The sequence below is a fragment of the Sceloporus occidentalis genome, unplaced genomic scaffold (assembly GCF_023333645.1).
Source record: "Sceloporus occidentalis isolate IW3139 unplaced genomic scaffold, rSceOcc1.0.p SCAF_5, whole genome shotgun sequence".
Lineage (NCBI taxonomy): Eukaryota > Metazoa > Chordata > Lepidosauria > Squamata > Phrynosomatidae > Sceloporus > Sceloporus occidentalis.
The window spans coordinates 152,328,353-152,354,313 of NW_028316985.1; the positions used below are offsets into that span (position 1 = coordinate 152,328,353).

General features: G+C 40.1%; 1 protein-coding gene across 1 annotated transcript; it reads right to left on the bottom strand.

Moving 5' to 3' along the window:
- Positions 1-1,673: 1,673 nt before the first annotated feature.
- Positions 1,674-21,096, bottom strand: LOC149312975 (UPF0462 protein C4orf33 homolog). Its single transcript, XM_089527053.1, has 7 exons — positions 21,023-21,096; positions 19,254-19,311; positions 17,957-18,137; positions 16,058-16,118; positions 11,234-11,282; positions 2,970-3,169; positions 1,674-1,935 (listed from the first exon to the last, which is right to left on the bottom strand). The coding sequence occupies exons 1-7, from the start codon at positions 21,094-21,096 to the stop codon at positions 1,848-1,850; spliced, it is 711 nt and encodes a 236-aa protein (XP_089383179.1). The 3' UTR covers positions 1,674-1,847.
- Between the last annotated feature and the right edge of the window lie 4,865 nt (positions 21,097-25,961).

Consider the following 25,961-nt stretch of genomic DNA (forward strand, 5'->3'; position numbering starts at 1 on the left):
TAAAAAATGATGACCCAATGTAATCCCATGAAACTCCTTTTACTTAGAATTTTAACCATTTTCTTAAACATAGTATACAATAGAAATAATGAGATTGCATTCAACATCTCAGGGTTACTTCAGCACATTCATAAGTGACCATTGTGTTGTCCCTAATATTCTTAGGCACCCAATTTCAAAATGAGGGGGGGGGGTGAAATTAGAACCTCAATTTCATTAACTGTGGTATGAAATCAAGAGCCTCCTTTCGGTAAAACTGCACAGAACAATGGAACTACACATCCATTCCTGTGGATGAACTGTTTGCAGTCATACAAGGAAGCTATGCATTAAATAAGAAACGTGAAGAAATGGGATATGGTTTTCTAGATTTAATATATAGTGCACTGATGAAGGTAAATGCACTGGACTCTTGAGTGTGTGAACGCACAGCCCTACTGCAGCCCTAGTTTGGGTGCAGGCCATCATAAAGTGTCGGTCTGTACACCCTCTTGGTTTTGATGCTCAAAACCAAAACCAAACTTTATTGACACTAGCTGACATCTGGCACAAACTTAAGGAAGAATTAGTTCAGGCTCTTCAGAGTCCCTCCTAAACTCTTACAGGTTCCTCAATTCACAGCCCAGAATTTCTATTCACTTGGCTGGGTAGTCTTAAGGTTTTTTCCAGCAATCTCTCTATCTGCTTTCTCCATCACTGGGAGTCTAGACCCTTATGTCCACTGACAGCCTCTTGCATCTCACCACTCTCCTTCATTCTCCATTAATGGATAAGTGCTTCCCTCCTGGGGTCCTTGTCTTTCAAACTCTCAGTCCTTGGTCTCTGACCCTTCCCTTCTCATGTCTCTTATTTGACTCTTTGCCAGGTTAGAGTTTCTGGAAATTCCTTTTCCTCTGTTCAGTCTGGCCATTCATCCTTCTTGGTGTCTCCAGTCTCTTGCTACTCCCTCTTCCCTCTCCTCATCTGCTTTTCTATCCTCCTACCCTACCCTCCTTCCATGCCCACCTTTCCCTGACCATTAACCCTTCCTTCCATAGCCCCTGATATTTCTCTTCCACTGACTCTTCACTGTCCCTTCTTTCCTTCTTCTTTCTTCCTCCTATTCTGTCCATTTCTGATTTTACTGTAGTTTTTATTGTGTTTTGGTTGTCTTTACGTTTTTGATACTGTAAGCCATCCTAGGAAAGTTTTATTAATGTTTCTTGTTGTGTTCATTCAAGTCATTTCCTTATGGCAACCCTATGGAATCATGGGAAAATCATGGGATTTTCTTGTCAAGTTTATTCAGAAGGGAGTTGCCATTGCCATCCTCTTGAGGCTGAGAGTGTGTCACTTGCCCAAGGTCACCCAGTGAATTTACATGATCAAGCCAGGGTTCAAACCCTGGTCTCTAGAGTCCTAGTCCAGCACTCAAACCACTACATCACTCTGGCTCTCCTTTTTTTATTATTAATTTTAATTAATGTTAGGATACACAAATAATTAAACATCAGTATAATTTGTGATTAAGATGATCTTGATCTTTGGCTTCAGATAACACCGAAACAAATACCACGATCCATTTATATTCATCAAACTGTGTGAGATAACAAGAAATAAGAATGAGATTGAAACAATGGTTTAAAGGAGGTAGAATGATGTCTTTGGGTACATAAGCTATAATGGCTGGAACCTAGATTGGTGCAAAACAGCAGGATAAGCAACGCTGAAAAATATAATCAGTTCATTCATTTTACTTGGCTGGTCCATTAAAACCACAAGATACAACCAATATCCCATCTTTTAGATTTAAGAATTTGCAGGTGTTTTATAACTGATGACTGACTTGATTTCAGGAACTTCTTAGGTTATGGCCACAGATCTGACGGAGGTTGATTCCAGTTGTCCCCCATTATGTCATTTAGACTGAAATCTCTGAAATATTCTAGACGATGGCTATTTAAAAAATAAATAAACATAAGAGTTGTTAAAATCCCAGATATCAACTATTTTTAAAAACTTTTCTCCTTTTTAAAATGGTGATTTTATGGTTTATCTGAATTTAACTTATGATCTTCTACTCTCAATAAAGGAGACAACTACATATACACCTAAACAGAGAGAACAGTAGTAAAACAGACAGTAAATATTTATATGGCAAATTTTTGCCTGCTATGAATAGAGGCATTGAACAAGTATACATTTCAATAATTAATAGCATCAGGTGACTGGATGGATTGCACTGCTATTATTCAGATTTATACACAGCAATTCAATGGAATATAGCCTAGGTAAGTGATATGGTATTGTATCCTTCACTACTCAAAGACAATGTGTTTATTTCCACACACACACCCTCAAAAAGAGGTTCCTATAACATTGGTCAAAACAATATATTTGTAAATGTTTGGCACTTCACATTCAACATTCAACAGAAGTGGTGAAGTCCACTCTGTGGATTGTGGAAGAGTTGTTCTGTGTGCAATAGATCAGTTGCAGGTACTTTAGTGACAAGTACTTGCATAGTATTTCTTATACAATGTACTCTTCCCAAACCTTAGATTCCAAAATCTTGTTGGACTACAACCTTCAGAATCCCAGACAATTGGCCATCCTTCTGGGAGTTGTAGTCCAAAAACGTTTGTACCATCTAGCAGTCCAGGTTTGGGAACTACAGTTAAGGAGTCCTGAATAAGCACACTAGAATCCAAAGGAAAAACACTAATTGACAATGGATTGAGATCGATTGTTCTGCTTTGCTACAAAATGCTTTCCTGATAGGTGTAATAGTCCTAGGTTTAGTTTCATAAATAATGAGAAAGTCAATGATCAGGAATGTTTGAAGCATTGTGAAAAAACTGGCATCACTACTCATTACACTGATAAGCTTCTCATCTTTATTTATTGTGTTTACACATCATAACATTTTCAAGGATCAAGACTCTTCAAAATCAGCCAGAGAACAATGGGGGGGAGGGGTTTGTACTCACAAATTAGGACCCTGGCCTTCTTCAATCTCTTCCCGTGGTATTGGATAAAGTGCTTCATATATTCTTCCAATCCCAGATCCATGGATTGCATATGAATTCATCTTGTCTACACCAGGAGGGAAATAGTTCCAAGGAATAATTGCTGTGCCATTCCAGGAGCCCCATTTTATATCTGCTTTATATGACAACGGAAGCTCTTTCTGGATGAAGGAAGGAAAAAGTGCACTTTTAAAAATGGTATCCTTGTTACTTTCTCACACCAAATTAATATCAATGCTGCATACAGTGAGTCACAAAGTTATTTTACAAGAAATACTTAAATGATATCAATGAAATCAATCAATCAATCCTGTGTATCAATGAAACACAGTATTGCTAGTATTTAAAATATTTAGTTCTGTAATTTTCTTCTAAATTGCAATGCTGCCTTGCATGCTTTACAGACTGCCCAAAAGGGTGGTCTGCTGCCGCTCTTGTTTGCTGTGTGAGGGAGCCGCAGCAGACAAACTGTGCAGCTCCCCCGCGCAGCAAAAAAAGCCGCAAAAAGCAGCTTCTTTCTCTGGTGCTGTTATGATGCCGCAAGGCGCCAATGGTGCACTTGCGGCATCATCAAGGCACTGCACTGTGCGGACGCTAGGCATCCATCACGTCAAAATGGCGGCACCCATGTGTAATGGCGCCACCATTTTTACGCCCTCATTACAAGCGAGGGGAAAGGCACGTCAGGAAGCACCGCCCCTCATGCATAACGACGGCAGCCAAAAGATCCTGTCTATAGAGTGCCATACTCTCTTTACCTGCCTGTATTCAGAGTGATAGTTTTCCCAGAAACTATAACTGCATCCACATAAGCATGCTTACAAAGCTCCACAGAACTGCAAAATCTGCCTTATAAAGCTTCCTGGTTTCATTGTGCTTTGTAATTACTTTCAGCTGACATGAGCCAGAAGCTTATCGCACCCATTTTTTTCACTGTTATGGGAATGGGAAGGGGGCACTCGGGGTCGCATGTCACCAAGAAAAAATGGATTTTACTGCACACCAAAGTGTCCTCAAAATGGCCCCATTCCATTCCCTGGCCCCAAGCCATCCTCATTCAGTGCTGAGGTGTGTCATTTTGCTCAGGCAAAAGACTTCCAACCCAAACATTTAACGCCCTTCAGCACTGAATGGGGTCGGCTTGGGGCCAGGGAATGGAATGGGGCCATTTTGAGGACACTTTGATGTGCAGTAAAATCCGTTTTTTCTTGATGACGCGCGGTCCCAAGTGTCCCCTTCCCATTCCCTTGAGGGGGGGGGGGGAATGGGTGCAATAAGCTTCTGCAGCACCTCTAGAGCCCTGCCTGTTAAAATAGAGAACCTGAGGTCAGTGGCTGGTTCCATACCCTTCAACATTGCACACATTAAAACAGGACACATGTGGCCAAGCAACATCAGAGTATGTTCAAAATGGCAAATGTTATTAATGAGCAATAACACACAAACTGCAGCAGTTTACTGTTCCCAGAATCTACAGGGAAGGGCAAGATTCTGCCCTTTCTTCTGTCCTCCCCCCCCCCCATTTCATTGAGTGAAAAGTGGTAGTGGCAGATGGAGAAAGAAACAGGGACTTTTCAAAAGCAGGGGGGAAGTGGAACAACAGAGGATTAACTGGGGCAGTTCCTTCTCTGTGCTTAGAAAATACAGCTACTGTATAAGGCTTTTCTTGTTAGGATATAATGTATATGTGAGCTATTGTTTCAAATATTTCTAATAGTCTGCTATGTCTCAAAGTATTTAATATGGAAGGAAACACAAAGTACAGTCCTATTGTGTACATTTCTACTTAGACAAAGTTTAGTAAATTCAGTGGGATTTACATCTGGGAAGATGTGTGAAATGTCTTTTTAGAAAATGCTTTAACATACAGAAAATTAATGCAACCTATGCAGTTAGAAAATCTTTCAGGTAATACACAAAAGTAAGAGTATTTCCTGTTTAGTTTTCCAGCATTGTGTACAGGAACCATATTGCATTCAGCTTTTCAATATGTCTTCCTTATGGCCATCTGACAAAATATATTAAAAAGAAAACATAATCCCTGGAGCAAACCTAAATTCAAATAAAAAGCAGGAATCAGAGAATTTTAATTGTGAAGTGGCAGCCACCAGCTGCTTACAAAAGCATCTACTCTAGCTTTGTGGAGGTGTTCTAATTGAAACTATTTGTACTGAAATCATAACATTAACATCAAAAAGGACTAGTAAACAAGTGTGATACAGTCATTGCCCAAGCCAAGGGTTTGCATTACGTTTGTGCCTCTCTAGACATCAGTTCTGAACATGCAAAACAGCACTACACAGAGAAATGTTTTCAGCTAATATGTATTAAAATCTCTTGGGACCAGAGCAACATCTGACTTTAATGATACTTAATTTAACTGAAGAAGTTTTCTTTGTGTCAAATTCAATCAGTGATGTACATAGTATATTTGACTCCCAGTGCAGATCGTTTTTTAAGCTCTTTACACAGCTCTTTTCAAAATAACAACTCTGCTCCTTCCAGAAACCAGATTTCTACCCACTAGCAATGTCCAAATGGAAGCATTTAGCAACTTTTAGCCAGGGCTCTGGGATAGCAAAACCAAGCTATTTCCTCCCAAAGCTAGAGGGTTCCAGTGGCACAACTAGCTATGGTGTCACTTGTTGCAGAGGGCTGCCAGCACGGGGGGGGGGGGTGTAGTCTGCCCCACCCCTCCCAGTAACTCGCTTGCCTGCCTCCCAGTCACCTTCTTCCTGGCCAGAACCTGGAAGGATTTCTGGGCAGTGGCAGACTTCCTTGCCTCCCCATCCCTGCTGCTGCATCACCCTGACCAGGCAAGTGAAGCAGCAGGAAGGAATAGAAGGGACACAGGGAGAAAGCCTGGCAATGCAGCAGATGGGAAGGGCACACGTTCATCCCTCCTCTCCTCCACCACCAGGCTTCCTCGCCAGGAAGAAAGCCCGGCGACAGAGAAGCCAGGAAGGGCATGTGTTTACCCCTCCTCTCCTCTGTCACCATGCTCCCAGGGAGACAGCCTGGCTACAGAGCAGCTGGGAAGGGCACACATTCACCCCCCTCCTCTGAGGTGTCACTCAATGCAGCCTGCATCCCTGCATCTCCCCAGTGACACCACTGGATGATCCTTTGCTTCAATCCATCTCGGCTTCCAAATGGGCTAAAGCAGTGGTCCCCAAACTTTTTCTGACTACCACCCCCTTTTGTCTTGGGCAACCACCCTATTGCACCCTCCCCCCCATACATATTTCCTGATATTATGTCTGTTCTACTGTTCTACTGCAAATTCAATATAACCAATCTGTCACTTTACACCCAGTCATCCTGGGAACAGCGACTGAGCAGCTGGCTGACCAGCAACCAAAACGCCTCTCACCCATGCCTCCCCTCCAGCAAAGGGCAGTGCTCAGTTGCTGCTCTGTCAGCTGCTCAGTTCTTGCTCCCAAGGCAACGATGCAAAGGGAGAAGGTTCTCCCTGGTGAGGGATGACTCTATCCTTCTTTGTTGGGGCAGAGAGTGGTGCAGTCAGTGTGTGTGCTGGGGGTTTACAGAAACCACATGCCCTGGATTTGTGACTGGCCCCAAGGGGGAAGGGGAGAGATTTTAACTACAACAGCTGCTCAAAAGTGGAGGACTCATTCCAAGTATTGACCCCAGATACTCCTTCTTGTCCTTTACAAGAGGCATGTCTTTCATACTCAGCTTCAGCTGTTCCCCTCACCAAACATTGCTTCTTTTGCTACCTCTTCTCTCAGCCTGTCCAATGAAAGAAAGCAGGAGCAGCAGAATAGCTCCAGCTTACCAGCCAAGTCCCAGCAAAGTTCACAAAGCTTAAGCAGGGTCCCAAATTTAAAAGCTCAATTTTGCTATTGCTTCTCCCCACCCCCACTGCCATGTGCTCTTAATTCCTTGCTCTGTTGAAAAATGGTGCTGTTCTGAGCCATAGAAGCAATGTCTTGCACCCAAGCCTCACAAGAGTTTTCCAAACGCCACTGGCACCACCGGTGAAAAATGCAGCTAAAGGAGAGAGCTTGTGCAGCCAGGCAAAGAGCAGGAGATAACACCACACTAAATGATCAGCGAGACTATGTTGCGTTTTTAAGGAACCTTGAAAAGACATTTTATGCAACACTCATTGCTACCATGATCCTTAAAGACTGCTGGTTCCCCCTGCCTTAGAATCACAGAGCTGGAAGAGACCACAAGGGGCATCTTGTCCAACCCCCTGCCATGCAGGAAGACACCCCCAACTGATGGCCATCCAACCCCTGTTTAAACCCCCCCCCCCAAAAAAAGGAGACTCCACCACTCTCAGAGGGAGTGTGCTTGCTTCACTGTCAAACAGATCTTACTGCCAGGAACCTCCTAATATTGAGCTGGAATTTCTTTTCCTGTAGCTTCCATCCAGTGTTCCAGGTCCTATTCTCTGGAGCAGCAGAAAACAAGCCTGCTCCATCCTCAATATGATGCCTCTTCAAATATTTAAACAAGTGTATTGAAATACTTTGATTGAATGCCTCCCTGCTGCCCCCCTTCCCCTAACTGCCCCCTGGATCTTTCCACTGCCCCCTTGGGTAGGGGGGGCAAACTGCCCACTTTGAGAATCACTGGGCTAAAAACATACTTTTTTAATTAAAAAATGAAAACTTAGAATCTGGTCCAGATAATAGTCCTACTGGGTACCAAGTAAAATGCCTAGAATTTGGATCTAATCTGGCCAATCCAGTTACATGGTAACCCTAAAATATGAGTCTTGGATTTACTCCCAACTCTTGAAAATTTCCACTGGACTCATCATTCTGCTGGGAAGAAAAGATGCTAGAAAAGGAAAACTATAACTCACATCTGAGGATAGATGAAAAGGAAAAAGGGGGGAATCTAGCAGCCCCCTTAAGACTAACTGATGTCTATTTTAACATGAACATTTGTAGATCCACTTCTTCAATCACTGCCTCTGAGGAAGTGGATTGATAGCCACAAATGCCAGTGCTAAAACAGAAATCAGTCTTGGGCAGGGGACTAAGAAAATACAATTGGAAAAAACAATAACATTAGGAAAGGTGGAAGGAAGTTGAAAGAGAGGAAGGTTTCATGCTATATGGATGGACTCGATTAAGGAGGCCACAGGTATGACTTTGCAGGAACTAAGCAGAGAAGTGGAAGACAGGGAGTCTTGGAGATGTTTCATCCATAGGGTCATCATGGGTCAACAACAAAAATGGAAGTTAACCACCCAGCAAGTTCAGCAAGAGTTTAGATAAGAAAGCTGGGACACTCATCTATTTCCTTCTCCCTGTTAATGTATATGTAATGATTTGGTTATACAGTATATATAAGATCAAAACTGGATGAATGAATGAACATACACACATGCACACACCCCAAATCTTTTTTTTTAAGTTTTGCCAGTAAAAAGGCAGAGCTGTGTGCACAATCTGCCAACCAATCAGAGGCTGGCCAGGAGCAAATTGTTGACAGCAAAATGGTGGGTATATAGTGCCCTGATCAATTCACTTCTGGCCTTTTAATGAATGACTAGATTCTTGCCTAGCCTCATTTGCCAAGTCCTTCGTCATCCACCCTCCTTGAGTTCTGCACATAAAAGCATTGCCTTGAGCTACCACAGATAGAAATTGCTGGGGCCAGAAAAGAATTTTACCTGCAAGCAGCAGTGGCCTCATAGCTGTGCAGATTTGACTTCTCCATGCAGTAACTTGTCTGTTCTTTTTATCACTGTTAATGCATGTTCCTCTTTCTGTCACAACCTTTAACATTTGCAGGCATAGTCAGCATGAAGCACAATCCATTTGCAGTGGACAGTAGGCATATTAGCTCCATAGGGGAGAAATAACCATAAGGGCATAGAGTTTGTGGGGCATGAAGTGACTTTCCAGGTTTGGAACAACTGTACATGCCCTTGCCCACTGCTGTGAGCAGGTGGGCTGGGATGGGTCCCAAGCAGCAGACAGATTATCCTTTTTTTGTTGTTTTTCATCCTTTACAGTGCCAAATTCTGTCTAAGACAACAATTCTCAACCTGTGGGTCGCAATCCCTTTGGGGGTAGAATGACCCTTTCACAGGGGCTGCCTAAGACCATCGGAAAACACATATTTCTGATGGTCTTAGGAACCAAGACACAGCTCCTGTATCCATTGGGGTCACCGCAACAAGAGAAACTGTATTAAAGGGCTGCAGCATTAGGAAGGTTGAGAACTACTGGTCTAAGATGTTCCAAGTTCCAAGTTGTGTTTGTTCACTTTGTGCTTTCCCCCTCCTTTCCCTTTTGACACCCATCACTGCTAATGACACATTTTTTCCTGCTTCTGTTTTTTTTAACAGTATCAAAATTGCTTAGAATAAGGAATTCATATTCGTAATGACCCATTCTATTTTATGAATGGATATCAAACAAAAAATGCATTTTCATTTTTATGTGTGCCATATAATTCCGATGCTGTTCTCACTGCATGGATTGCAACTGCATCATACTATTATTAGTGAAACAATTTGTTAAGCTATCAGTTCTGTTTAGAATTCTAAAAATAAGATAGTATGTAAATAATTTATTATGCATTTCCATAGCATGGCCCATGAGAATTAGCTTCTGACATGTAAAAATCCTTTCTTAGTTCTGTGGAAATATATGTGTGTTGTTTATAGCAGTTTCAAGGACTGCTAAATTGTTCAGTGCTAAACAGGGGAAGAAATAGTCTCAGATAAATTTATAGCATAATAAAAACTTTGATGTAAATGCAGGATCTGTCAACAGGTGAGGGAATTTTTCTGTTTAAATTCATTTGATAGAATAAACTCCATGGAACCAGTATGCAAGTGATTTGCAGATGTGCTGACATTACTTAATATCATTACTATGATTTATGTTTCAGACGCAAATGCAGCTGATGAAATGAATTCATAGCCTGTAATTACCACAAGAGAAAAATATCAAAAGGGAAGAGGTGTTGCTTTTTAAAAAAAAAACATAAACAAAAGCTATTTAAGCTCTGTACAAAAAGCAAACTGTAGAAATTCATTCATTTAACTTAATTACGTGATTATTCTATGATTTGTGATCCTTTACAAATTTCTTTAATAGAATGACTATAGCTGATCTTGATAAACTAGTACACATGCATGCACTTATTTAATATATTTACTTATGACTAATCTCCATTGACCACATATTATTTTAATATATGCGATGGCCAGAGTTTGCATTAAATAGCTGGAAGTTACTACAAATACATTGCCATAAAATAATGGTGTTCTACAATTTTCTGACTTCAAACCTATGAATTAAAAACAGTCAGGCTACAGTCCTTACTTGGACAGAAATCTCACTTAGCTTAAAAGTGCTTACTTTTGAGTAGATACAGACAGAATTTCATTGTTAATATACTGAGCCACAAGATGCCCTTTGTCACAATTAGCTGCTAAGAAGCACATGGAATTATTTTGTCTCATCATTGATAGACAAAAAAAAAGTTGGGTACAGGATTACAGTAACCCCTCCTAATGCGCGGATCTGAGATCCATGCCCTTGAATATATGTGGAGGGGCGACCTCTGCTATTTGCAATGGTGTGCATACCCTTGCAACACACACGGGGGCACATCCCATTCAAGACTATGGGGCTTGAAAAAGCACAAGCCTCCATTTTTGCAGGGGGGTCTGGAACGGATCCCCACAAAAATGGAGGGCCAGCTGTAGTATTAAAATTATTATTTACTTCATGTATAGCTGGGCATTCTTCATAAGAGCTCAAGGAGACTAACAATGTCCATAAAAACACACAGTTAAAACTACAGATTACAAATCTATAGAATAATACGTTACAATTATCTGTTGCTGGCTGGTATATCATTTCCAAGTTATATTCAGTGCAATCGCAAAATCAGATCTGTATTGATGGTACTTGTCAATTGTTGATCAATCAGAGGTTCAGCTGACAGGCAGTTATGTGGGAAGTCCACACTCTCACTGACATCCCCAGTGAAAGTCATTCCAGCTGGAATATGTACTTAGTCGTCACCTACTATGATGCAGAGGGGCCAAGTTTGTAATGATTTACATATATATCCTACAACATCAGCATACATGAGTGTGCAAGTAACTGTACTTTAGCAACACTATGTGCAGTACACAGAGACTCTAATGATCAACCCTCATTTAGTTGGGTGTTTGTTTGTTTATTTAAAACAAAATATTCTGGGAAAATTCTGCTTACTTCAAGACATTCTCCTCCAGAGAGACGCAATACAAGATGTTGGCCATGCCTAGCAAAACAAACACACGATTAAGGTGGAGAAATCAATTACATTGTCAAAGCTGTTTTTTATTAGAATACATGATTTTCAAGCAAATATTTAATGAATTTCACAGCAGAGTATAGAAAGAGTTGAGAAGCATGTCATAGAAATCTCCTAGGCTAGAAAATTCACATGTGGCAATTTTATGCTCTACCTTGTATTTGCATATGAAGACGCAAGAGACTGTAGGGCTGTTAGCAACTACATGGAAAGTCATATCCCGTTATGATTCCCTTATCTGTTATAACTGTTATGACTCACCATTAGATTTATATCTGGGCCCTTTCCCATTCAGTTTAGGATTCCATTTAGTCCCAGTTCATCTCCACAACCGCTTTGTATGGTGGTTGCTAAATAAATTAACAAACCCTGTATTCTGAACAGAGCAACAGCGTCTCCAAGAATTCCTGTGTTCCATGAGCAGTTCTTAAGAGGCAATTTTTTTAATTTGTTTTTTACTATGCAGCAGAAAGAAAAAGCATTTTTTTTCAACAATAGCCAAGTGGCTTGAACAGGCAACTTCTTTTTATATAGTAGTTCACAGCTGGTAAATTCAGAGGCAAGGCTGCATTCTGTCACCCTATTTGTTCAACCTGTATGCTGAAAATGTCATATGAAGAACAGGCCACATGGCCAGAAGGAGGAGCCCATGGAGATTCGGAAGCTTGTAACAAGTATATTGATCATTCCGGTTGGCCAATAAATGATTAATTGGTGGAATTGTTGTTGATGGATTTTTGTTTGTATTTGTTAAATGGCCAACACAGCTACCCCTGAATGTTTTCTGTATTGTGAAATATTGCATTGTAGCTGCAACAGGGGAACCCTGAAGAGTGAGCCAGTGGACTGGGATTTCCAACCAAGGTAAAACAATGTTTTCTTCTTAAATTTGGGCTGAATTTGCATGTTTTACCTCGATGTCACGCAAATGTCCCTGATGCAAAAACATGGAGACTTCTTGAGGAATCTATTGTTCTCTGCCTACGAAGAGGCCTGTGACCTCACTAGAATGGAGACATATTGGATTGCAAAAGAGGGATCCCTGTTGAGATGCAACTGGACTTTATATTTTCTGGACTTTGAAAATCTCCCCATTGCCGCATGGCCTGGAGGAGGAGGAGCCTGTCTGCAAAATATTTCCTCCTCGTCATAACATCTTTACTAAGGACTGAAACAATATGCAGGCATCTAACATCTCCAATTGTTTCTTTTTCCCGTTTCATTTGTAATATCTTAACTGATGAAGAAGCCTATGGACCTTCAAAATCATTTTGGTTGGCCAATAAAGGTATCACTGATGGGTTTTTGTTTGTATTTGTTAAATGGCCAACACAGCTACCCCTGAATGTTATATGAAGAACAGATTTAGACTCAGGAGGAGAAGTGAAGAAAGGGGGAAGGATCATCAACAATCTATGTACAAGATATGTAGATGACACCATACTACTAATGGAAAACATCAAAGACTTGGATCAATTACAGTGTGCCCTTGTTTTACACAGGGGATCCATTCCACCCTCCCACATAAAACAAAAAGTGTGTATGCTCGAGCCCCATTACAAGTAATGGGGCTCATGCTCACGGCAGCTCACAATGGTGGCGTGCAGCAGTGGCGCACACATGCCATGGGCATGCACACCATTGTTTCTTCAGGCGCACAGTGTATTAGCTGAGTTAGCGTATGCTGAAAGCAGTGTATAATGCGCCCACGTATGACACGGGTGCACTGTACTAAGGAAATTTAACAAGAAAGTGCAAAGGCAGTCTTAGTGGTAAAACAAAAACAAAAATAATGACCTCAGAGAATTATATAAATTCAACCTAGATAATGAGGAAATTGAAATTTCTGTATCTTGGATCAAATATTGATCAGAAAGGAGATTATAGTCAAGAAATTAGAAGAATACTAGGAATGGGAAGGGCAACTATGAAAGAACTAGACAAAATTCTAAAATGTAAAGATATACAACTGAACACTAAAGTTAGAATCATCCAAGCCATTGTATTCCCTATCACCATGTATCATGAGAGACCTGGACAGTGAGGATAATGAATAAGAAAAAAATCAACTCATTTCAGATGTGGTGCTGGAAAAGAGTGCTAAAGACAAACAAACAGATCCTAGCAGTACAGATCAAACCTGAACTCTCCCTGGAACCCAAAATGACAAAACTGAAGCTGCCATACATCATGAGAAGGCATGACTCAGAAAATACAATGATGCTAGGATAGGCAAAAGGTAGTAGAAAGAGAGAAAGACTGCATGCCAGATGAATGGATTCAATCTGTGAGGTCACAGGACCTAGACAGATCAGTTTAGCATAGGGTGTGTTGGAGATGTTTCATCCACAGGAACGCCATGAGTCAAGGTCAGTTTGAGGGGAGTTAACAAAAACAACAAAGTTAAGAGAAGTGTTCAATACATATTTTTCAGAATAGCCAGCTTGAGCAACTAGGCCACTAACAGGAAAGATGGGGATTAGCTCATCATTCAAACATAATCTGCTAATGGTTCCAGTGTGGGTGGTCTCCAGAGTCCCCTAAATAGGTGATGGTATTTTGTCTTCCTAATTCAAAGTGCAAAGTTATTCTCTCTCTCTATGATACAGTTCCCTTCAATAAACTTTCTACGTGCTCTGAAATCTAGCACTCAAATGTGCGACATACAACCAGCTGAGTTAGATTTTATTTTATTTTTTATTTGTTTTACTAGTCTCTCTGTTAAACTTTGTGTCTTCTTTATCCTTTCCATCCTTCCCTTTCCCACAGCCCTCCTCACAAAATCAGAGGCCAGAAGCTGTACCAAAGCTGCACTCTAGTCCTTAGGATCCATGAATCATTTAAAAAAGCATGCCTCCAAAGTGACCCAAAGGCTGAAGCAGCTTTATTTTGGCCTGTCTGTATGGGCCCATTAATTTCTTCTTATGCCTTGGCATTTGGCCTCACTGTTTTAAAGGAGAATTTTTCACTAAAATTCTTCACTTCTGTTCACAATTGTTCAGTTATCCCCTGTGTTCTTAGGCTATTTCTCAATGTTTTGTGTTTTCTGGAGCTTTGGGCAAATAAATCAAAAGTGTCTTCCTTTTTGATCCCCCCTCCCCGAGTTAGGCTGAAAGTAGGAGTCTCTACTAGGAGGTCTTAGGCGGGATACAGACCACCCAAAAATGGCGGTCTGCTTGTGCCTTGTTTTGCTGCACGAGGGAGCCACAGCAGACAAACTGTGCGGCTCCCTTGTGCAGCAAAAAGAAGCTGCAAAAAGCGGGTTCTTCTTGTGGCGCGATTGTGACGCCGCAGTGTGCCAGTGGTGCACTTGCGGCATCAAAATGACACCAGGATGTGCGTACGCTAAGCGTCCATTGTGTCAAAATGGCAGTGCCCATTTGTACAGGGTGCCGTCATTTTGATGCCCTTGTCACATGCTACATACACAGGTGAGGCATGTATGCACGGTGCGCCCTTGGCCCACCCCTAGCACGTGACGAGGGCACACTTTAGGCCCATCTGGAGAGGGCCTTAGAGAACTCCCCCAAAAGGTGGAGAGATTGGAGTGTTTCAGGCATTTGAAGTACAGTCACCTCTCCTAACTTGTGGATCTGAGATCCACAACCTTGAATATCCGTGGAGGAACAACCTCCGCTATTTTCAATGGTGCGCATGCCAGGGCCACATACCCCATTCAAGCCTGTGAGGCTTGAATATGTGCGAGCCTCCATTTTCGTGGGGCGGTCCGGAAGAGATCCCCCATGAAAACAAAGGGCCAACTGTACCGTAATTCTCTGTGCAGAGAAACACAGATAAAGGAAGGGATTTGCAGTTAGGCAAATTATCCCCACCACCAATCTGTTACAGCCTGATGGATTTGTGTTCACTGAGACTCAGTAACTTTCATATGTTCCTGCTCCCACTTTGCTTGAATGTCATTGTCTCAAATTAAAAGTCAATGTTTTCTGCTTAAGAAAGGGGCAGTTAGCCTCTCAAAGGACAGTGTTTGTCTGGATTTCAATGGAAGTTACTGTGCCACTGCTAATGGATTTGAAATTTTATTGCCTGTGTTTTACTGCCTTTTGTTCCTAGCCAAGAAGGAAAGTAGCTTCTGCATACATTGATATCCCTCTGACCATTTTAACTGACAACAGAAGTAACATCTGAAACAAAATGTAAACTCTTATGGGCCCAGACAGACAAGCCAAAATAAAACTGCTTCGGGTCACTTTGGAGGTATGCTGTTTAAATACACATGCATCTTAAAAGGCCAGAAGCTGCGCCAAAGGTGCACACCAGTCCTTAGGACTGGAGTGTGGCTTTGGCATGACTTCCGGCCTCTTTGGATGCATGCAACATTTAAACAGCATACCTCCGAAGTGAACCAAAGCACCTGTATTTTGGTCTGTCTGTTCGGGCCCTTATATCATCACCTTTCATCTCCTGTATGGTTTTTAACATCTTTGCCTAATGAAGAATCCAGTGAAACTTTGAAAGCTTGAGGGATTTTGTGCATTTTAATTGGTCCCATTACGGTATCACAGCTTTGTGGATTTTGAGAGCCCCGAATATGTTAAAGACAACAGTGAAGGCTGCATTTCATTAGTGTATTTCACCACAGCTTGATGAAAGCTCATAGAAGTCCTTGAGCTGGTGGGGGGGGGGGGGGGGGGGGGAATCAGTGACAATACACAACTCTCAGGTATAGATCATATTTAAATAATTCTTGCCATGTAGGTCTTTTTCCATTCAATACTTACGGACAGAGTTCTATTTCCAAGTAGTTTCTTGTTGCACTATTCAAAAAGAAAGATTCAACCACTGGGGAAAAACAAAGGTATGTTAGTACGTGAACATGAAGGTAAATTTTCATCAATCAGGAGGTGGTCTCCTATCAGGGGATGCCACACTGCCCCTGGGGGATCTTGGAAAGCTCCATCCCTAGTTCCACCCCCTTATCATTTTTTCTTTTTTAAAAATACCTCTAAATGTCCAGCAGCACCTGCCAAGGGGCATGAACAACCTCTTCTAGGTCCTTTTAGGAAATAGGAACTTGGAGCTTGCTGTCTCCTCCTCCCATTTCTACCACTGTGAGCTAAGTCCCTTGCTACTGTCACTTCTAGGCACGTTCTTCTGGCCACCATCACCACCACCTTCATCCCTGCCTTTAACCTAACTACACCAGTGGATGAATTGGATCTTATCATATATACTGGGATACACAGCACCTTTAGTCAATCATGTCTAAGAGCTTGGCCCTACCTGTGAAAATCATCTCAGTCTCAGGTATGCTTTGTGACATTACATATAGAATGCATTTGAGAGACTAATATGTTTATCACACTATGCTCTTAAACAGGTACTATTCCAGTGTGACTCTTCTAGCTGCCTCCTGTTGCATGCTGGGATTGGCAGTTTTAAGGAGGGGTATTTAGAATTCTCAGGCAGAGAAGTTCAGCTCCTTAAAACTGCCAATCCCAGCATGCAACAGGAGGCTGCTAGAGGAGTCACACTGGAATAGTAGCTCTTTAAGAGCATAGTGTGATAAACATCTTTGTATCATAGTTCCTTTGGTTTCATAGAACCAATTCTTTAATTTATTTGAGAGTTTGGATTCTGACATATCTATGGCTGCTATATGATTTTATGATGACTCACCATCTTTCTATTTCTGAGCCTAAATAAGACTCTAGGTGACAGAAATAGCCGTATTTTTAAATGCCAATAGAACATTTGGCATGCCAAGGCATGCTCCATGGGGCCATAATTGCCTTGATGGTGAACAATAAGCCCTCAGTTGTTTTAAATATTCTGCTTAATTTCAGTAGTTTTTGTCATTTGAAATAAGGAGCTTTTTTGTGAAATTTGCGAATTTCTGAATTTTAAGTAATTTGAGAAACACTAAAAACCAAGTTCTTTTTGAGCATGGAGAACTATCACTACAGTCATGTGGATGTGTTTTAAAATTTGGACCACTAAAATACCATGGTGTTTTTAACAAGATTTTTATTCATTTCAAATAATTGTGTAACAGGTTAATATAACTGGTTCCATTTCAATCACACATATTTAAAAATTAAGGCCTAGTCATATGTCTGAGAGCCAACATTGTGCAATGGTTTGATTAGGACTCTGGGAGACCAAGTTCAAGTCCCCACTCAGCAATGAAAATTTGCTGGATGACCTTGTGCAAGACATTCTCTCAGCCTGCAAGAAAGGCAATGGCACGCTTCTTCTAAATAAATTTTGCTAAGGCACCCCTAGGATATGGTCACTATAAGGCAGAGTTGACTTGAAGGCACATAACATATATATGTTAATAATACTGTTTCATATTACTCATTAAATGTGTATTAGGTTCTCTTCCTAGTTCTTCTAATGAGTCAAGAATAAACCTCTGTCTACAGGGCAAACTCAGATAGTTACCTGAACAAAAAACTTGTTTAAGTATTATTAAGTACATAAAAATAAAGTTTCTTCAGTTATCTAAATTTATAAAATAAAGAATTGTAACAACAAAGGAACAAAAAACCCTTCATCTGAAGAACACTAGTGTGGTTTTGATCTGCATGCATATGCCTAAATAAAAACAGAAACTATAAATTTTTTAGGGGTTTTTTTGTGGGGTGGGGTATTATTTAGCTGTCATGAAACTTCACCTTCATAATCCCAAAGGGTATCAAAAGGCTTTCCAGGTTTACCAGTTGGAGCTGGAGGATCATCAAAGAATAAGGAACTCACTTTCATTACCAAGCCCTGATCACCTGGTTTAAATTTGATTGTCACCGGTGCATGCATAACAGGTATGCTGTCCCAAGTATTTTTTATTTTATATTCTACCTACAAAAACACATGAGAAGGCAAAAATAATTACATGATCTGGTCCCAACAGATTGAGTTTTAATCCATTACAGGCTATTGTTATTAAACAAGTTCTGCAGTACATCCAAAGACTTATGGATAAATAACATATGAGCAAGAAAGTTATCATAAGATATTTGTCAGTATAATTTATCCAGTCAACAACAACAAAAAAACCTGAAATGAAATATCTGAAAAATTCAGTGAAATACTTAAGCTTCAGTAATACAATCCCATGCTTGGCAGTAAGTTCACTGAACTCAGTAAAGTCTACCTGTCAGTAGACATGCATGGGATTGCATCTTTAATGTGGTTTAAGCATTATATTCAAACAAATGCAATGCTACACTTGGAAATGTTTGTAATGAAATATTTGACAATCTTATGGTGTGATAACTCAATAGAATACAGTTTCCTTACATTGTTTGCATTTGAGGGAGAGGACAATTAAGGCACTGAACACCATTAACATGTTCCAAACAGCTATGTGTGCACCTCAATATTGGCTCCCTAAAGAGAAACCTCTGTTCTAGTTCCTTAGTATCCATGACACCTGGGCCTTTTAGCACCTGGAATGTTTCAAAAACAGACTTTTAGAAAAACCAAGATAGTTTGTTCTTTTTTTAAACAAATATGTCAAGGCGTCATGTAATTAATATGCACAGACATTTTGATTTGGGGCAAAGTTGAATGATGGCAAAATATTTGTAAAAAGTTCTAACTGCTCTTTCTCAAACAATCACCAAATGCAAATGGGTAGTCCATCTTAATTTCAGCAGTTGATACAAGCAGATGTGAAGAGCACCGAGAAAGCAAAGAACATAAATTTTATAGCCAGCAAGCAACTTTCCAGGTGAGTCTCTCTCTCTCTCTCTCATATATATGTGTGTGTCTGTCTGTAGTGTACAGCCTTGCTATTTTAATGCAACATTTTAATGCAGTCAAGTGTAGTAAAAAACAGAAAAGGTAAAAATAAAAATGTAAAGATTATGTTAAATCTCATTAACTGCTAAGAACATTTCTTAAAATACAGTTCTCTTCCCTCCCTTAAAATTGCATAAGCCTGAGTGATGTCTTTCAAATACAGATGCTCACCTCTTGTGCTTTATTCCTGAGCAATACTGTTGCATGGTCACTGAAAACTTCATATGCACTTGAGAATGAAACATATATAGATAAATGGAAGCTTCTTGCATTATTATAATGCTATTCTAATACCAATAATTTTTTATTTATTTATATCTCCCGCTTCTCCCTTCAGATCGAAGTGGGATTACAGCAATAAAAACATCATAAAACACATAGGCAGTTTCAGCTTAAAAACAGAAACCAATTTACAGTTATATCTAACTAATTTGAGGGTCTATTTTCTAAAATATATATATATATATAAAGTAGAGTCTAGAAGAAAAATTAAGAGATACATCCTAAGCACAACAGTGATAACTTTATTCTCCCATCTAGTGGCAAAAAGTAGTAAAAATCAAGGTTTCTGGATGGAATAAGTCTATAAATGCAATAATAAGAGGAGGAGCAAAAGCTAAATTTTATTTACAGTATTTGCTCACAGGAGAACAGAGATATTTCCAAAATTTTATTTTCTGTTTGTATCATTTAGAGTTCCACATTGCATTTTCTTTCATTAAAAATACAGTGTCCACTGCTGTTCATAAGCTTAATTATAAGGCAGGAGATGGGAAGAGTCATGGCCTAAATATCGTAAAGGCACCAGATCCTTAGAATCTAAGCAGAGTCAGCCCTCGTTAGTACTTGGATGGAAAACTTTATTTTCACACACACACACAACATCCACTCCATTGTTTTAAACAAAAGGCATAAAAACATTTTCATGGAGGTTCAGCACAGGTGCACTGCTTTATGTTAGGTGGCATAAACCTGATTAACCATAGAAGAAACATCTCAGCTTGGGAAGAAACTGTGCATTCCTTGGCTTCTTTTGCATCAGAGTTTTGTCATGCAAACAGCAGGGGGTAGTTAGAAAATAACTCAAGAAAGCACATGCAATTAAAACTGAAATATTTCAGAATCAATTTGGAAAAAGACATGTGTCAGGGCTATACAGACCAACACTTTCTGCTGGCCTGTGGGTTTGTCTGCACGCTCCAAGCCCTAATGACGATGCCCAGGTGCCATTTTGATGTGTGCCCTTCATAATGACACACCTCTGGCATAGCACCAAAATGGCACAGTGCTGAAAGGGCGACATCATGGCACACCAGCACACCTATGATGCCCCTTCCAGGGAGCTAAAAAAAAGCCACTTTTCACAGCTTCTTTTTGCTCCCTTCAGGGACTGGATCGGTGCCGCTGCATGTGGTTGCTGCAGCACCAATCTGGGGCAAAAAGGGGTGGCTCTATGTCACCCATCTATATAGCCCCATAGTCTCAGATGGTCTGGAATACCAAGTAACAGCTTGAATTCCTCCTTTCCAGCATTCATCTTATGATCTATATATAGTAAGCAGTAGCTAATATTTCCTCCTTGTGCATCAGTGAGCTAGCTCACTCATGAAGCTCTTGTAAGTTAAAACAGGGTCTTTAATGGAAAAGAGTTCATCTACTTTGCATTGCCACAACCCCTCTGTCAAATGAACAGACTAAGCTTTCCTCTTTGTCCGCTACTCAGAAAGGTTGCTTATACTGAAGTGTCTCATAACTGTTCTGTATCTTGAAAGAAAGCATAAAGCATCTGCTTCATCAGCATGTAAACCATTTATTTTATAAAACCATAAGGAGGGAATCAAATATACCATGTGCATTAAATAAACATCTCTCCCCCCCCCCTGCTGCCGCCAATTTGGTAAGGACAGGAGGGTCCAGATATAAAACAAAATTATAAGTACCTGTTTGGTTTGAAGTGGTGCACAGGGTCAGCAAGCCATATGGCTATAAAAGCTATAGCAAATAAAGTTTTCATTTTTCAAAAAGCTATCATGCAATACAAAATTTATCAGCCTTTATATGCAGCCTGTGTTATCAGAACCAAATATTCATTGGGCTTTTGAGATGGCTACTGTCAAAAAGAGGTTATTAATGACACTTGCTAGCCTTGACAGGGTTTTAATAATTGACTAACTTGTTAAATCAGCGACCTGATCCCTTAAGCAAGGGAAAACATTTCATTATGGTATTTCAAACATGGTCTCTATCATGGTTTTAAAATATGGGACTGGATCAAGACTGAGTCATGATGGAACTTTTGTGGATTTCAATGGGTTTATTCCGAATATGAGGAACAGTGCTTCTAAACAGAGATCTCCTATTGTCATCCGTCCAGAGAAGACTAAGGACATTTTGTCTTATCTTCTTCAATATGTTTTTTTGTGGGGGGAGAGGGGGAGAAAATAGAGATGAGATTGGCAACAGAAAAGCATAGGAGGGTTCCAAGTTTAAGATGTCACTGTCTAAACTGTCTCTAAATTCTGTGCTTGAGAAAGGCCAATGGCATAACAAAAGCTTTCCATGGAGGCACTAAACCATGATTTATATACAGTTGGCCCTCAGGATCCATTCTGGACCCACCCCACCCCCACGAAAATGGAGGCTTGTACATATTCAAGCCCCATAGGCTTGAATGGGGCATGTACCCGGGCGCCCAACCTAGGTGTGTGCACCACTGAAAATAGTGATGGTTGTCCCTCTGAAGATATTCAAGGTCGCGGATGTCAGATCTGCAAGTTAGCAGGGGTGACTGTAGTTCTAAAGACTACATGGAAGAAGCATGCACATGCACTCCAGTTTTTTTAAATCTTCCCTATCAATATCTAAAATTTTGCTTCACCTAATGCTGCAGTCCCCAATCTGTGCCCTTTAAGAGATTCTAGACTTCAGCTCCCAGAAGTCTCAGCCATGTTGGCCAATAATTTGGGATTCTGGGAGCTGAAGTCTAAAATCTCTTAAAGAGCACTGTTTGGGGACCACTGATAATGTTAGCATTCATAGATGCTTAACATAGCTAGTTCAAATCAACAAAGAACCCTTAAAACCAGCTGAACTTTGGAAGTCCAAAGAAAGACGTAACCTACTTTGGCCTCTCTTCCAGCGTGTTTCTTGGATTCAGTCACAATAAACTTTAGTGTCACACATTACACACTCTTTGCTTGTGTCACCAGGGGCTGCTGCATCCACACTGCAGAAATAATCCAGTTTGGCACCACTAACTGCCATGGAATTCTGGGAGCTGTAGTTCGTTGTAGCACTAGAGAAAAGCCACGGAACCATGGCAGTTAAAGTGATACCAAACTGGATTATTTCTGCGGTCCAGATGCAGCCAGTGTCCTTCTGCAAACTGCTTTCATGAAGTTCTTCCAAAATCAAGCAGCAGTTCATGTGATTACCAGTTTCTTAAAGAAAATGAACAAAAAGAATAATAACAACAACAACAACCTTCCTGATGAAATTACAACTTCTTGCAATATATTGTAACCTAAACAGAATTTGCTTAGGAACAGAAAGAGGTCTAGAAGGTATCAATTAGAGTTAAGCTGTGGAGCCTAGCAAGAATTTTGTGGATATCTGAGGCTGGAAAAGAGGCACTAGAGAAGCTAAAAGGACTGTGAAAATACAAAATCACTCTTCCTGATTCTTAGTGAATACTATCCAAAAGGATGATGAAATAACTTTTTAACAAAATTATTTGTCCATCCACATATACAATAACTTTCCCCCCCAAAAAAGGCAGACACTTCTTACTGCTACAGTCTTAACTGTGACTTGCTTTGCCTAACTGAAAAGAGGAACAATAACTTTCTCTAGATATATTTATATTTATTTCCCATATGCTGAGTGGGAAGTAGATTGATCAGTAGGGTTAGATTTTTTTCAGCTACCTTGAATCCTAGAGCTGGGGAAAAGGTGAAATAAAAATAAGCGTAAATAAATGAAGAAAAAGAAATCTGAAGAGTTACATTCTGCAAGGAATGCTCTAGAAACATGGGTCTCAAATACAGAAAGGGTATTGTGTATGCCACTCAAGTCTAATATTTTGTATCTGCCAAATTACTAATAAAAACAGTTTCCTACCATCTAAATGAAAGGCAAAGACCTTTAAAATGGCATTTTCACAAACTCAGTAGTAACATTACATCAGCTCAGATTCGATATCTGCATTAACCTGAAGAGTTCAATGGCTCATTGAGATGAAAACCATCTGTTCCAGTTACCAAAATTGTAAACTGTATTTCACAATGTTCACACTGAAAAGACAAACATTTCTTTAAATTAGTAAGTGGTTCAGCATGGAGCAGGGTGAAGCTGTTACACAGCTTCTTTACAAACTTATGAGAGTACACCAATTTCTAAAGCTGACTAAAGAGCACAGAACCAATATGTTCTGTAGCTAATGCTCTATGAAACTGGAACTAAGTGTTCTTCCCTTCATTCATTTCTCTCATAAATTGTACATACCAAGATCTAAGATGACAGGGGCATGACATTAGTCACCATGAAGAAGAAATCTGCTGCCACCCACAAACATGACTCAGTCTTAAATGAAATGACAAAAGACAAAAAAAAAAAAAAAAAACCCTCATCATAGCAGCACTCTGCCCCAAGTTTCAGACTCAGTTGTTCCCATTCCCATTACTGATGGATTTAACCATTGCTGATAATTAAAAGTAACCTTAAGTTCTGTCTTTTAAATGAAGTCTCAGACATTGAGATGTTAATAAAATCTGATTTGTTGTTGAAATCTGAGAAAATACTGCAATCCAAGATAAGTTTATGAATAAACTTTCCCATTTTCGTAAACTGTAACATTCCCACCTGACTTCTTTTAGTTCAAAAGTGTGTGTGTGTGTGTGTGTGTGTGTACGTGCATTACATATGTGTTCTACAGGAGGTAGTGAACTGACTTAAAGTGATTCTTCCATATGTATCCAACTCAAGGCAGAATTCCTTTTCTACCTTATGGTTTCTTGTTAACTGCTATTGTACATACTTTACTGGCATTATATCCATGATCAATTCAACAATACAAATACAGCTGTAAACCTCACATATGTTCACATTCAGAAATATTTCCTTGATCTCTTTTCATGATGTATTTTTAGTATATCCTGTTTTAAGATTGCAGAATTTCCAAATCAAAATGTCATTTACTAGGCAGTATATATGTTTTAATGATGTATTTATAGTACCAGAATCAGTTGGAAAAGACCACAAAGGCCATCCGGTCCAACCCTCTGCCATGCAGGAACTCACACTCAAAGTGCCCTCAACAGATGGCCATTCGGCATCTGTTTAAAGACCTCCAAAGGAGGAGACTCCACCATTCTCCAACAGAGTGTCCCCACTGTCAAACAGCTCTTACTGTCAGGAAGTTCCTCCTAATGTTTTAAATGAAATCTCTTTTCCAGTAGCTTTCATCCATTCTTCTGTGTACTATTCTCTGGAGCAGCAGAAAACAAGCTTGCTATATCTTCAATATGACACCCCTTTAAATAGTTATACAGGGTTATCCTATCACCTGGTATGTCTTCTCCAGGCTAAACATACCCAGCTCCTTAAGTCTCTCCTCATAAGCCATGGTTTCCAGATCCTTCACCATTTTGATCACCCTCCTCCAGACACACTCCAGCTTCTCAACATCCTTTTTGAAATATGGCACATGCCCAAAACTGGACATAGTATTCCAGGTGAGGCGTGACCAAAGCCAAATAGAGTGGCTTTGGTTTTTCAGTTTAAAAACAGACAATTTAAAACCAGTTAAAACAATATTGAATAATATAGCTATAAAATATGTGCAATCTGGGTAAAATCACTGCGGCCCAAAAGCTTTAATAAAAAGGCAGGTTCTAACTTGATACCAAAATCATTCTAATGTTGGCACCAATCAGCTCTTGAGGGCGGAAGTTCTATAACCAGAGTACCACTGCAGAAAAATCCCTCTTCTATGTTGTCCCACAATGTATTTCTGCTGCCGGTGGAACGTGGAAAAGGGCCCCTAAGATTCTCAGGCAGACATATAGAGAGATGCTCCACAAGCCACTTAGAACTTTAAACGTTGCCAGCACCTTGAATTCAGCATGGGAGCGTTAACAGCTAGCACAATTCTTTCAAAACAGGTGAATAGAACCTCAGTGAACCGTCTAGCTGCTGCATTATGCGCACTAGCTGGTTTCTGCTGTCATCCAAAAGAAGCCTGCAATCTGGTCTGCAATTATTACTAGTGATCTAAATGTCATATTCTTTCCTTTCATTCATGGTTTTTTTTTTTCACTGACTCAACACACTCCAAATACTGTGAGGTGGTCTGGTTGAGGAAAGATTAACCTAGTAGGTATGTGGCTTACCTGTAGCCTACTGTCAGTATAGGATGGTTAAACAAGATTCAACACTGTTGTCTTATTCGTCTTCCAGAGCAGCTAGGAACAGTACTGAGCTCTGACTTCTTTCATCCTTCAGTAGTATGTTCTAGGGTCTTTCAATTCTTTTTTTATTTTATTTTTTCACATTTCAGCACAGGTACAATGGTTTGATTTAGATGAGTAATCTGTATCTTCTCTGGATTCCTGTGTTTATATGTTGTAGTGTCATTGCTGGACACTTTTAAATTTTAATACCACAAATGGAAAAGTTCTTTCTCTTAGAGTCCTACTCAATTCCCCTCCAGACATTATATATCACAAGCATAAATAGTGTCCCCAAAGGCCTGAGATTCAGGTGGGCACAATATTTTAGGAAACCCCTCATATACAGGCACATTATAATTCATTTGTAACTTCAGATTTTATTTGATTTTAAAATATATTTAAAAAATTGTTTCAATCAAATGAAGACAGA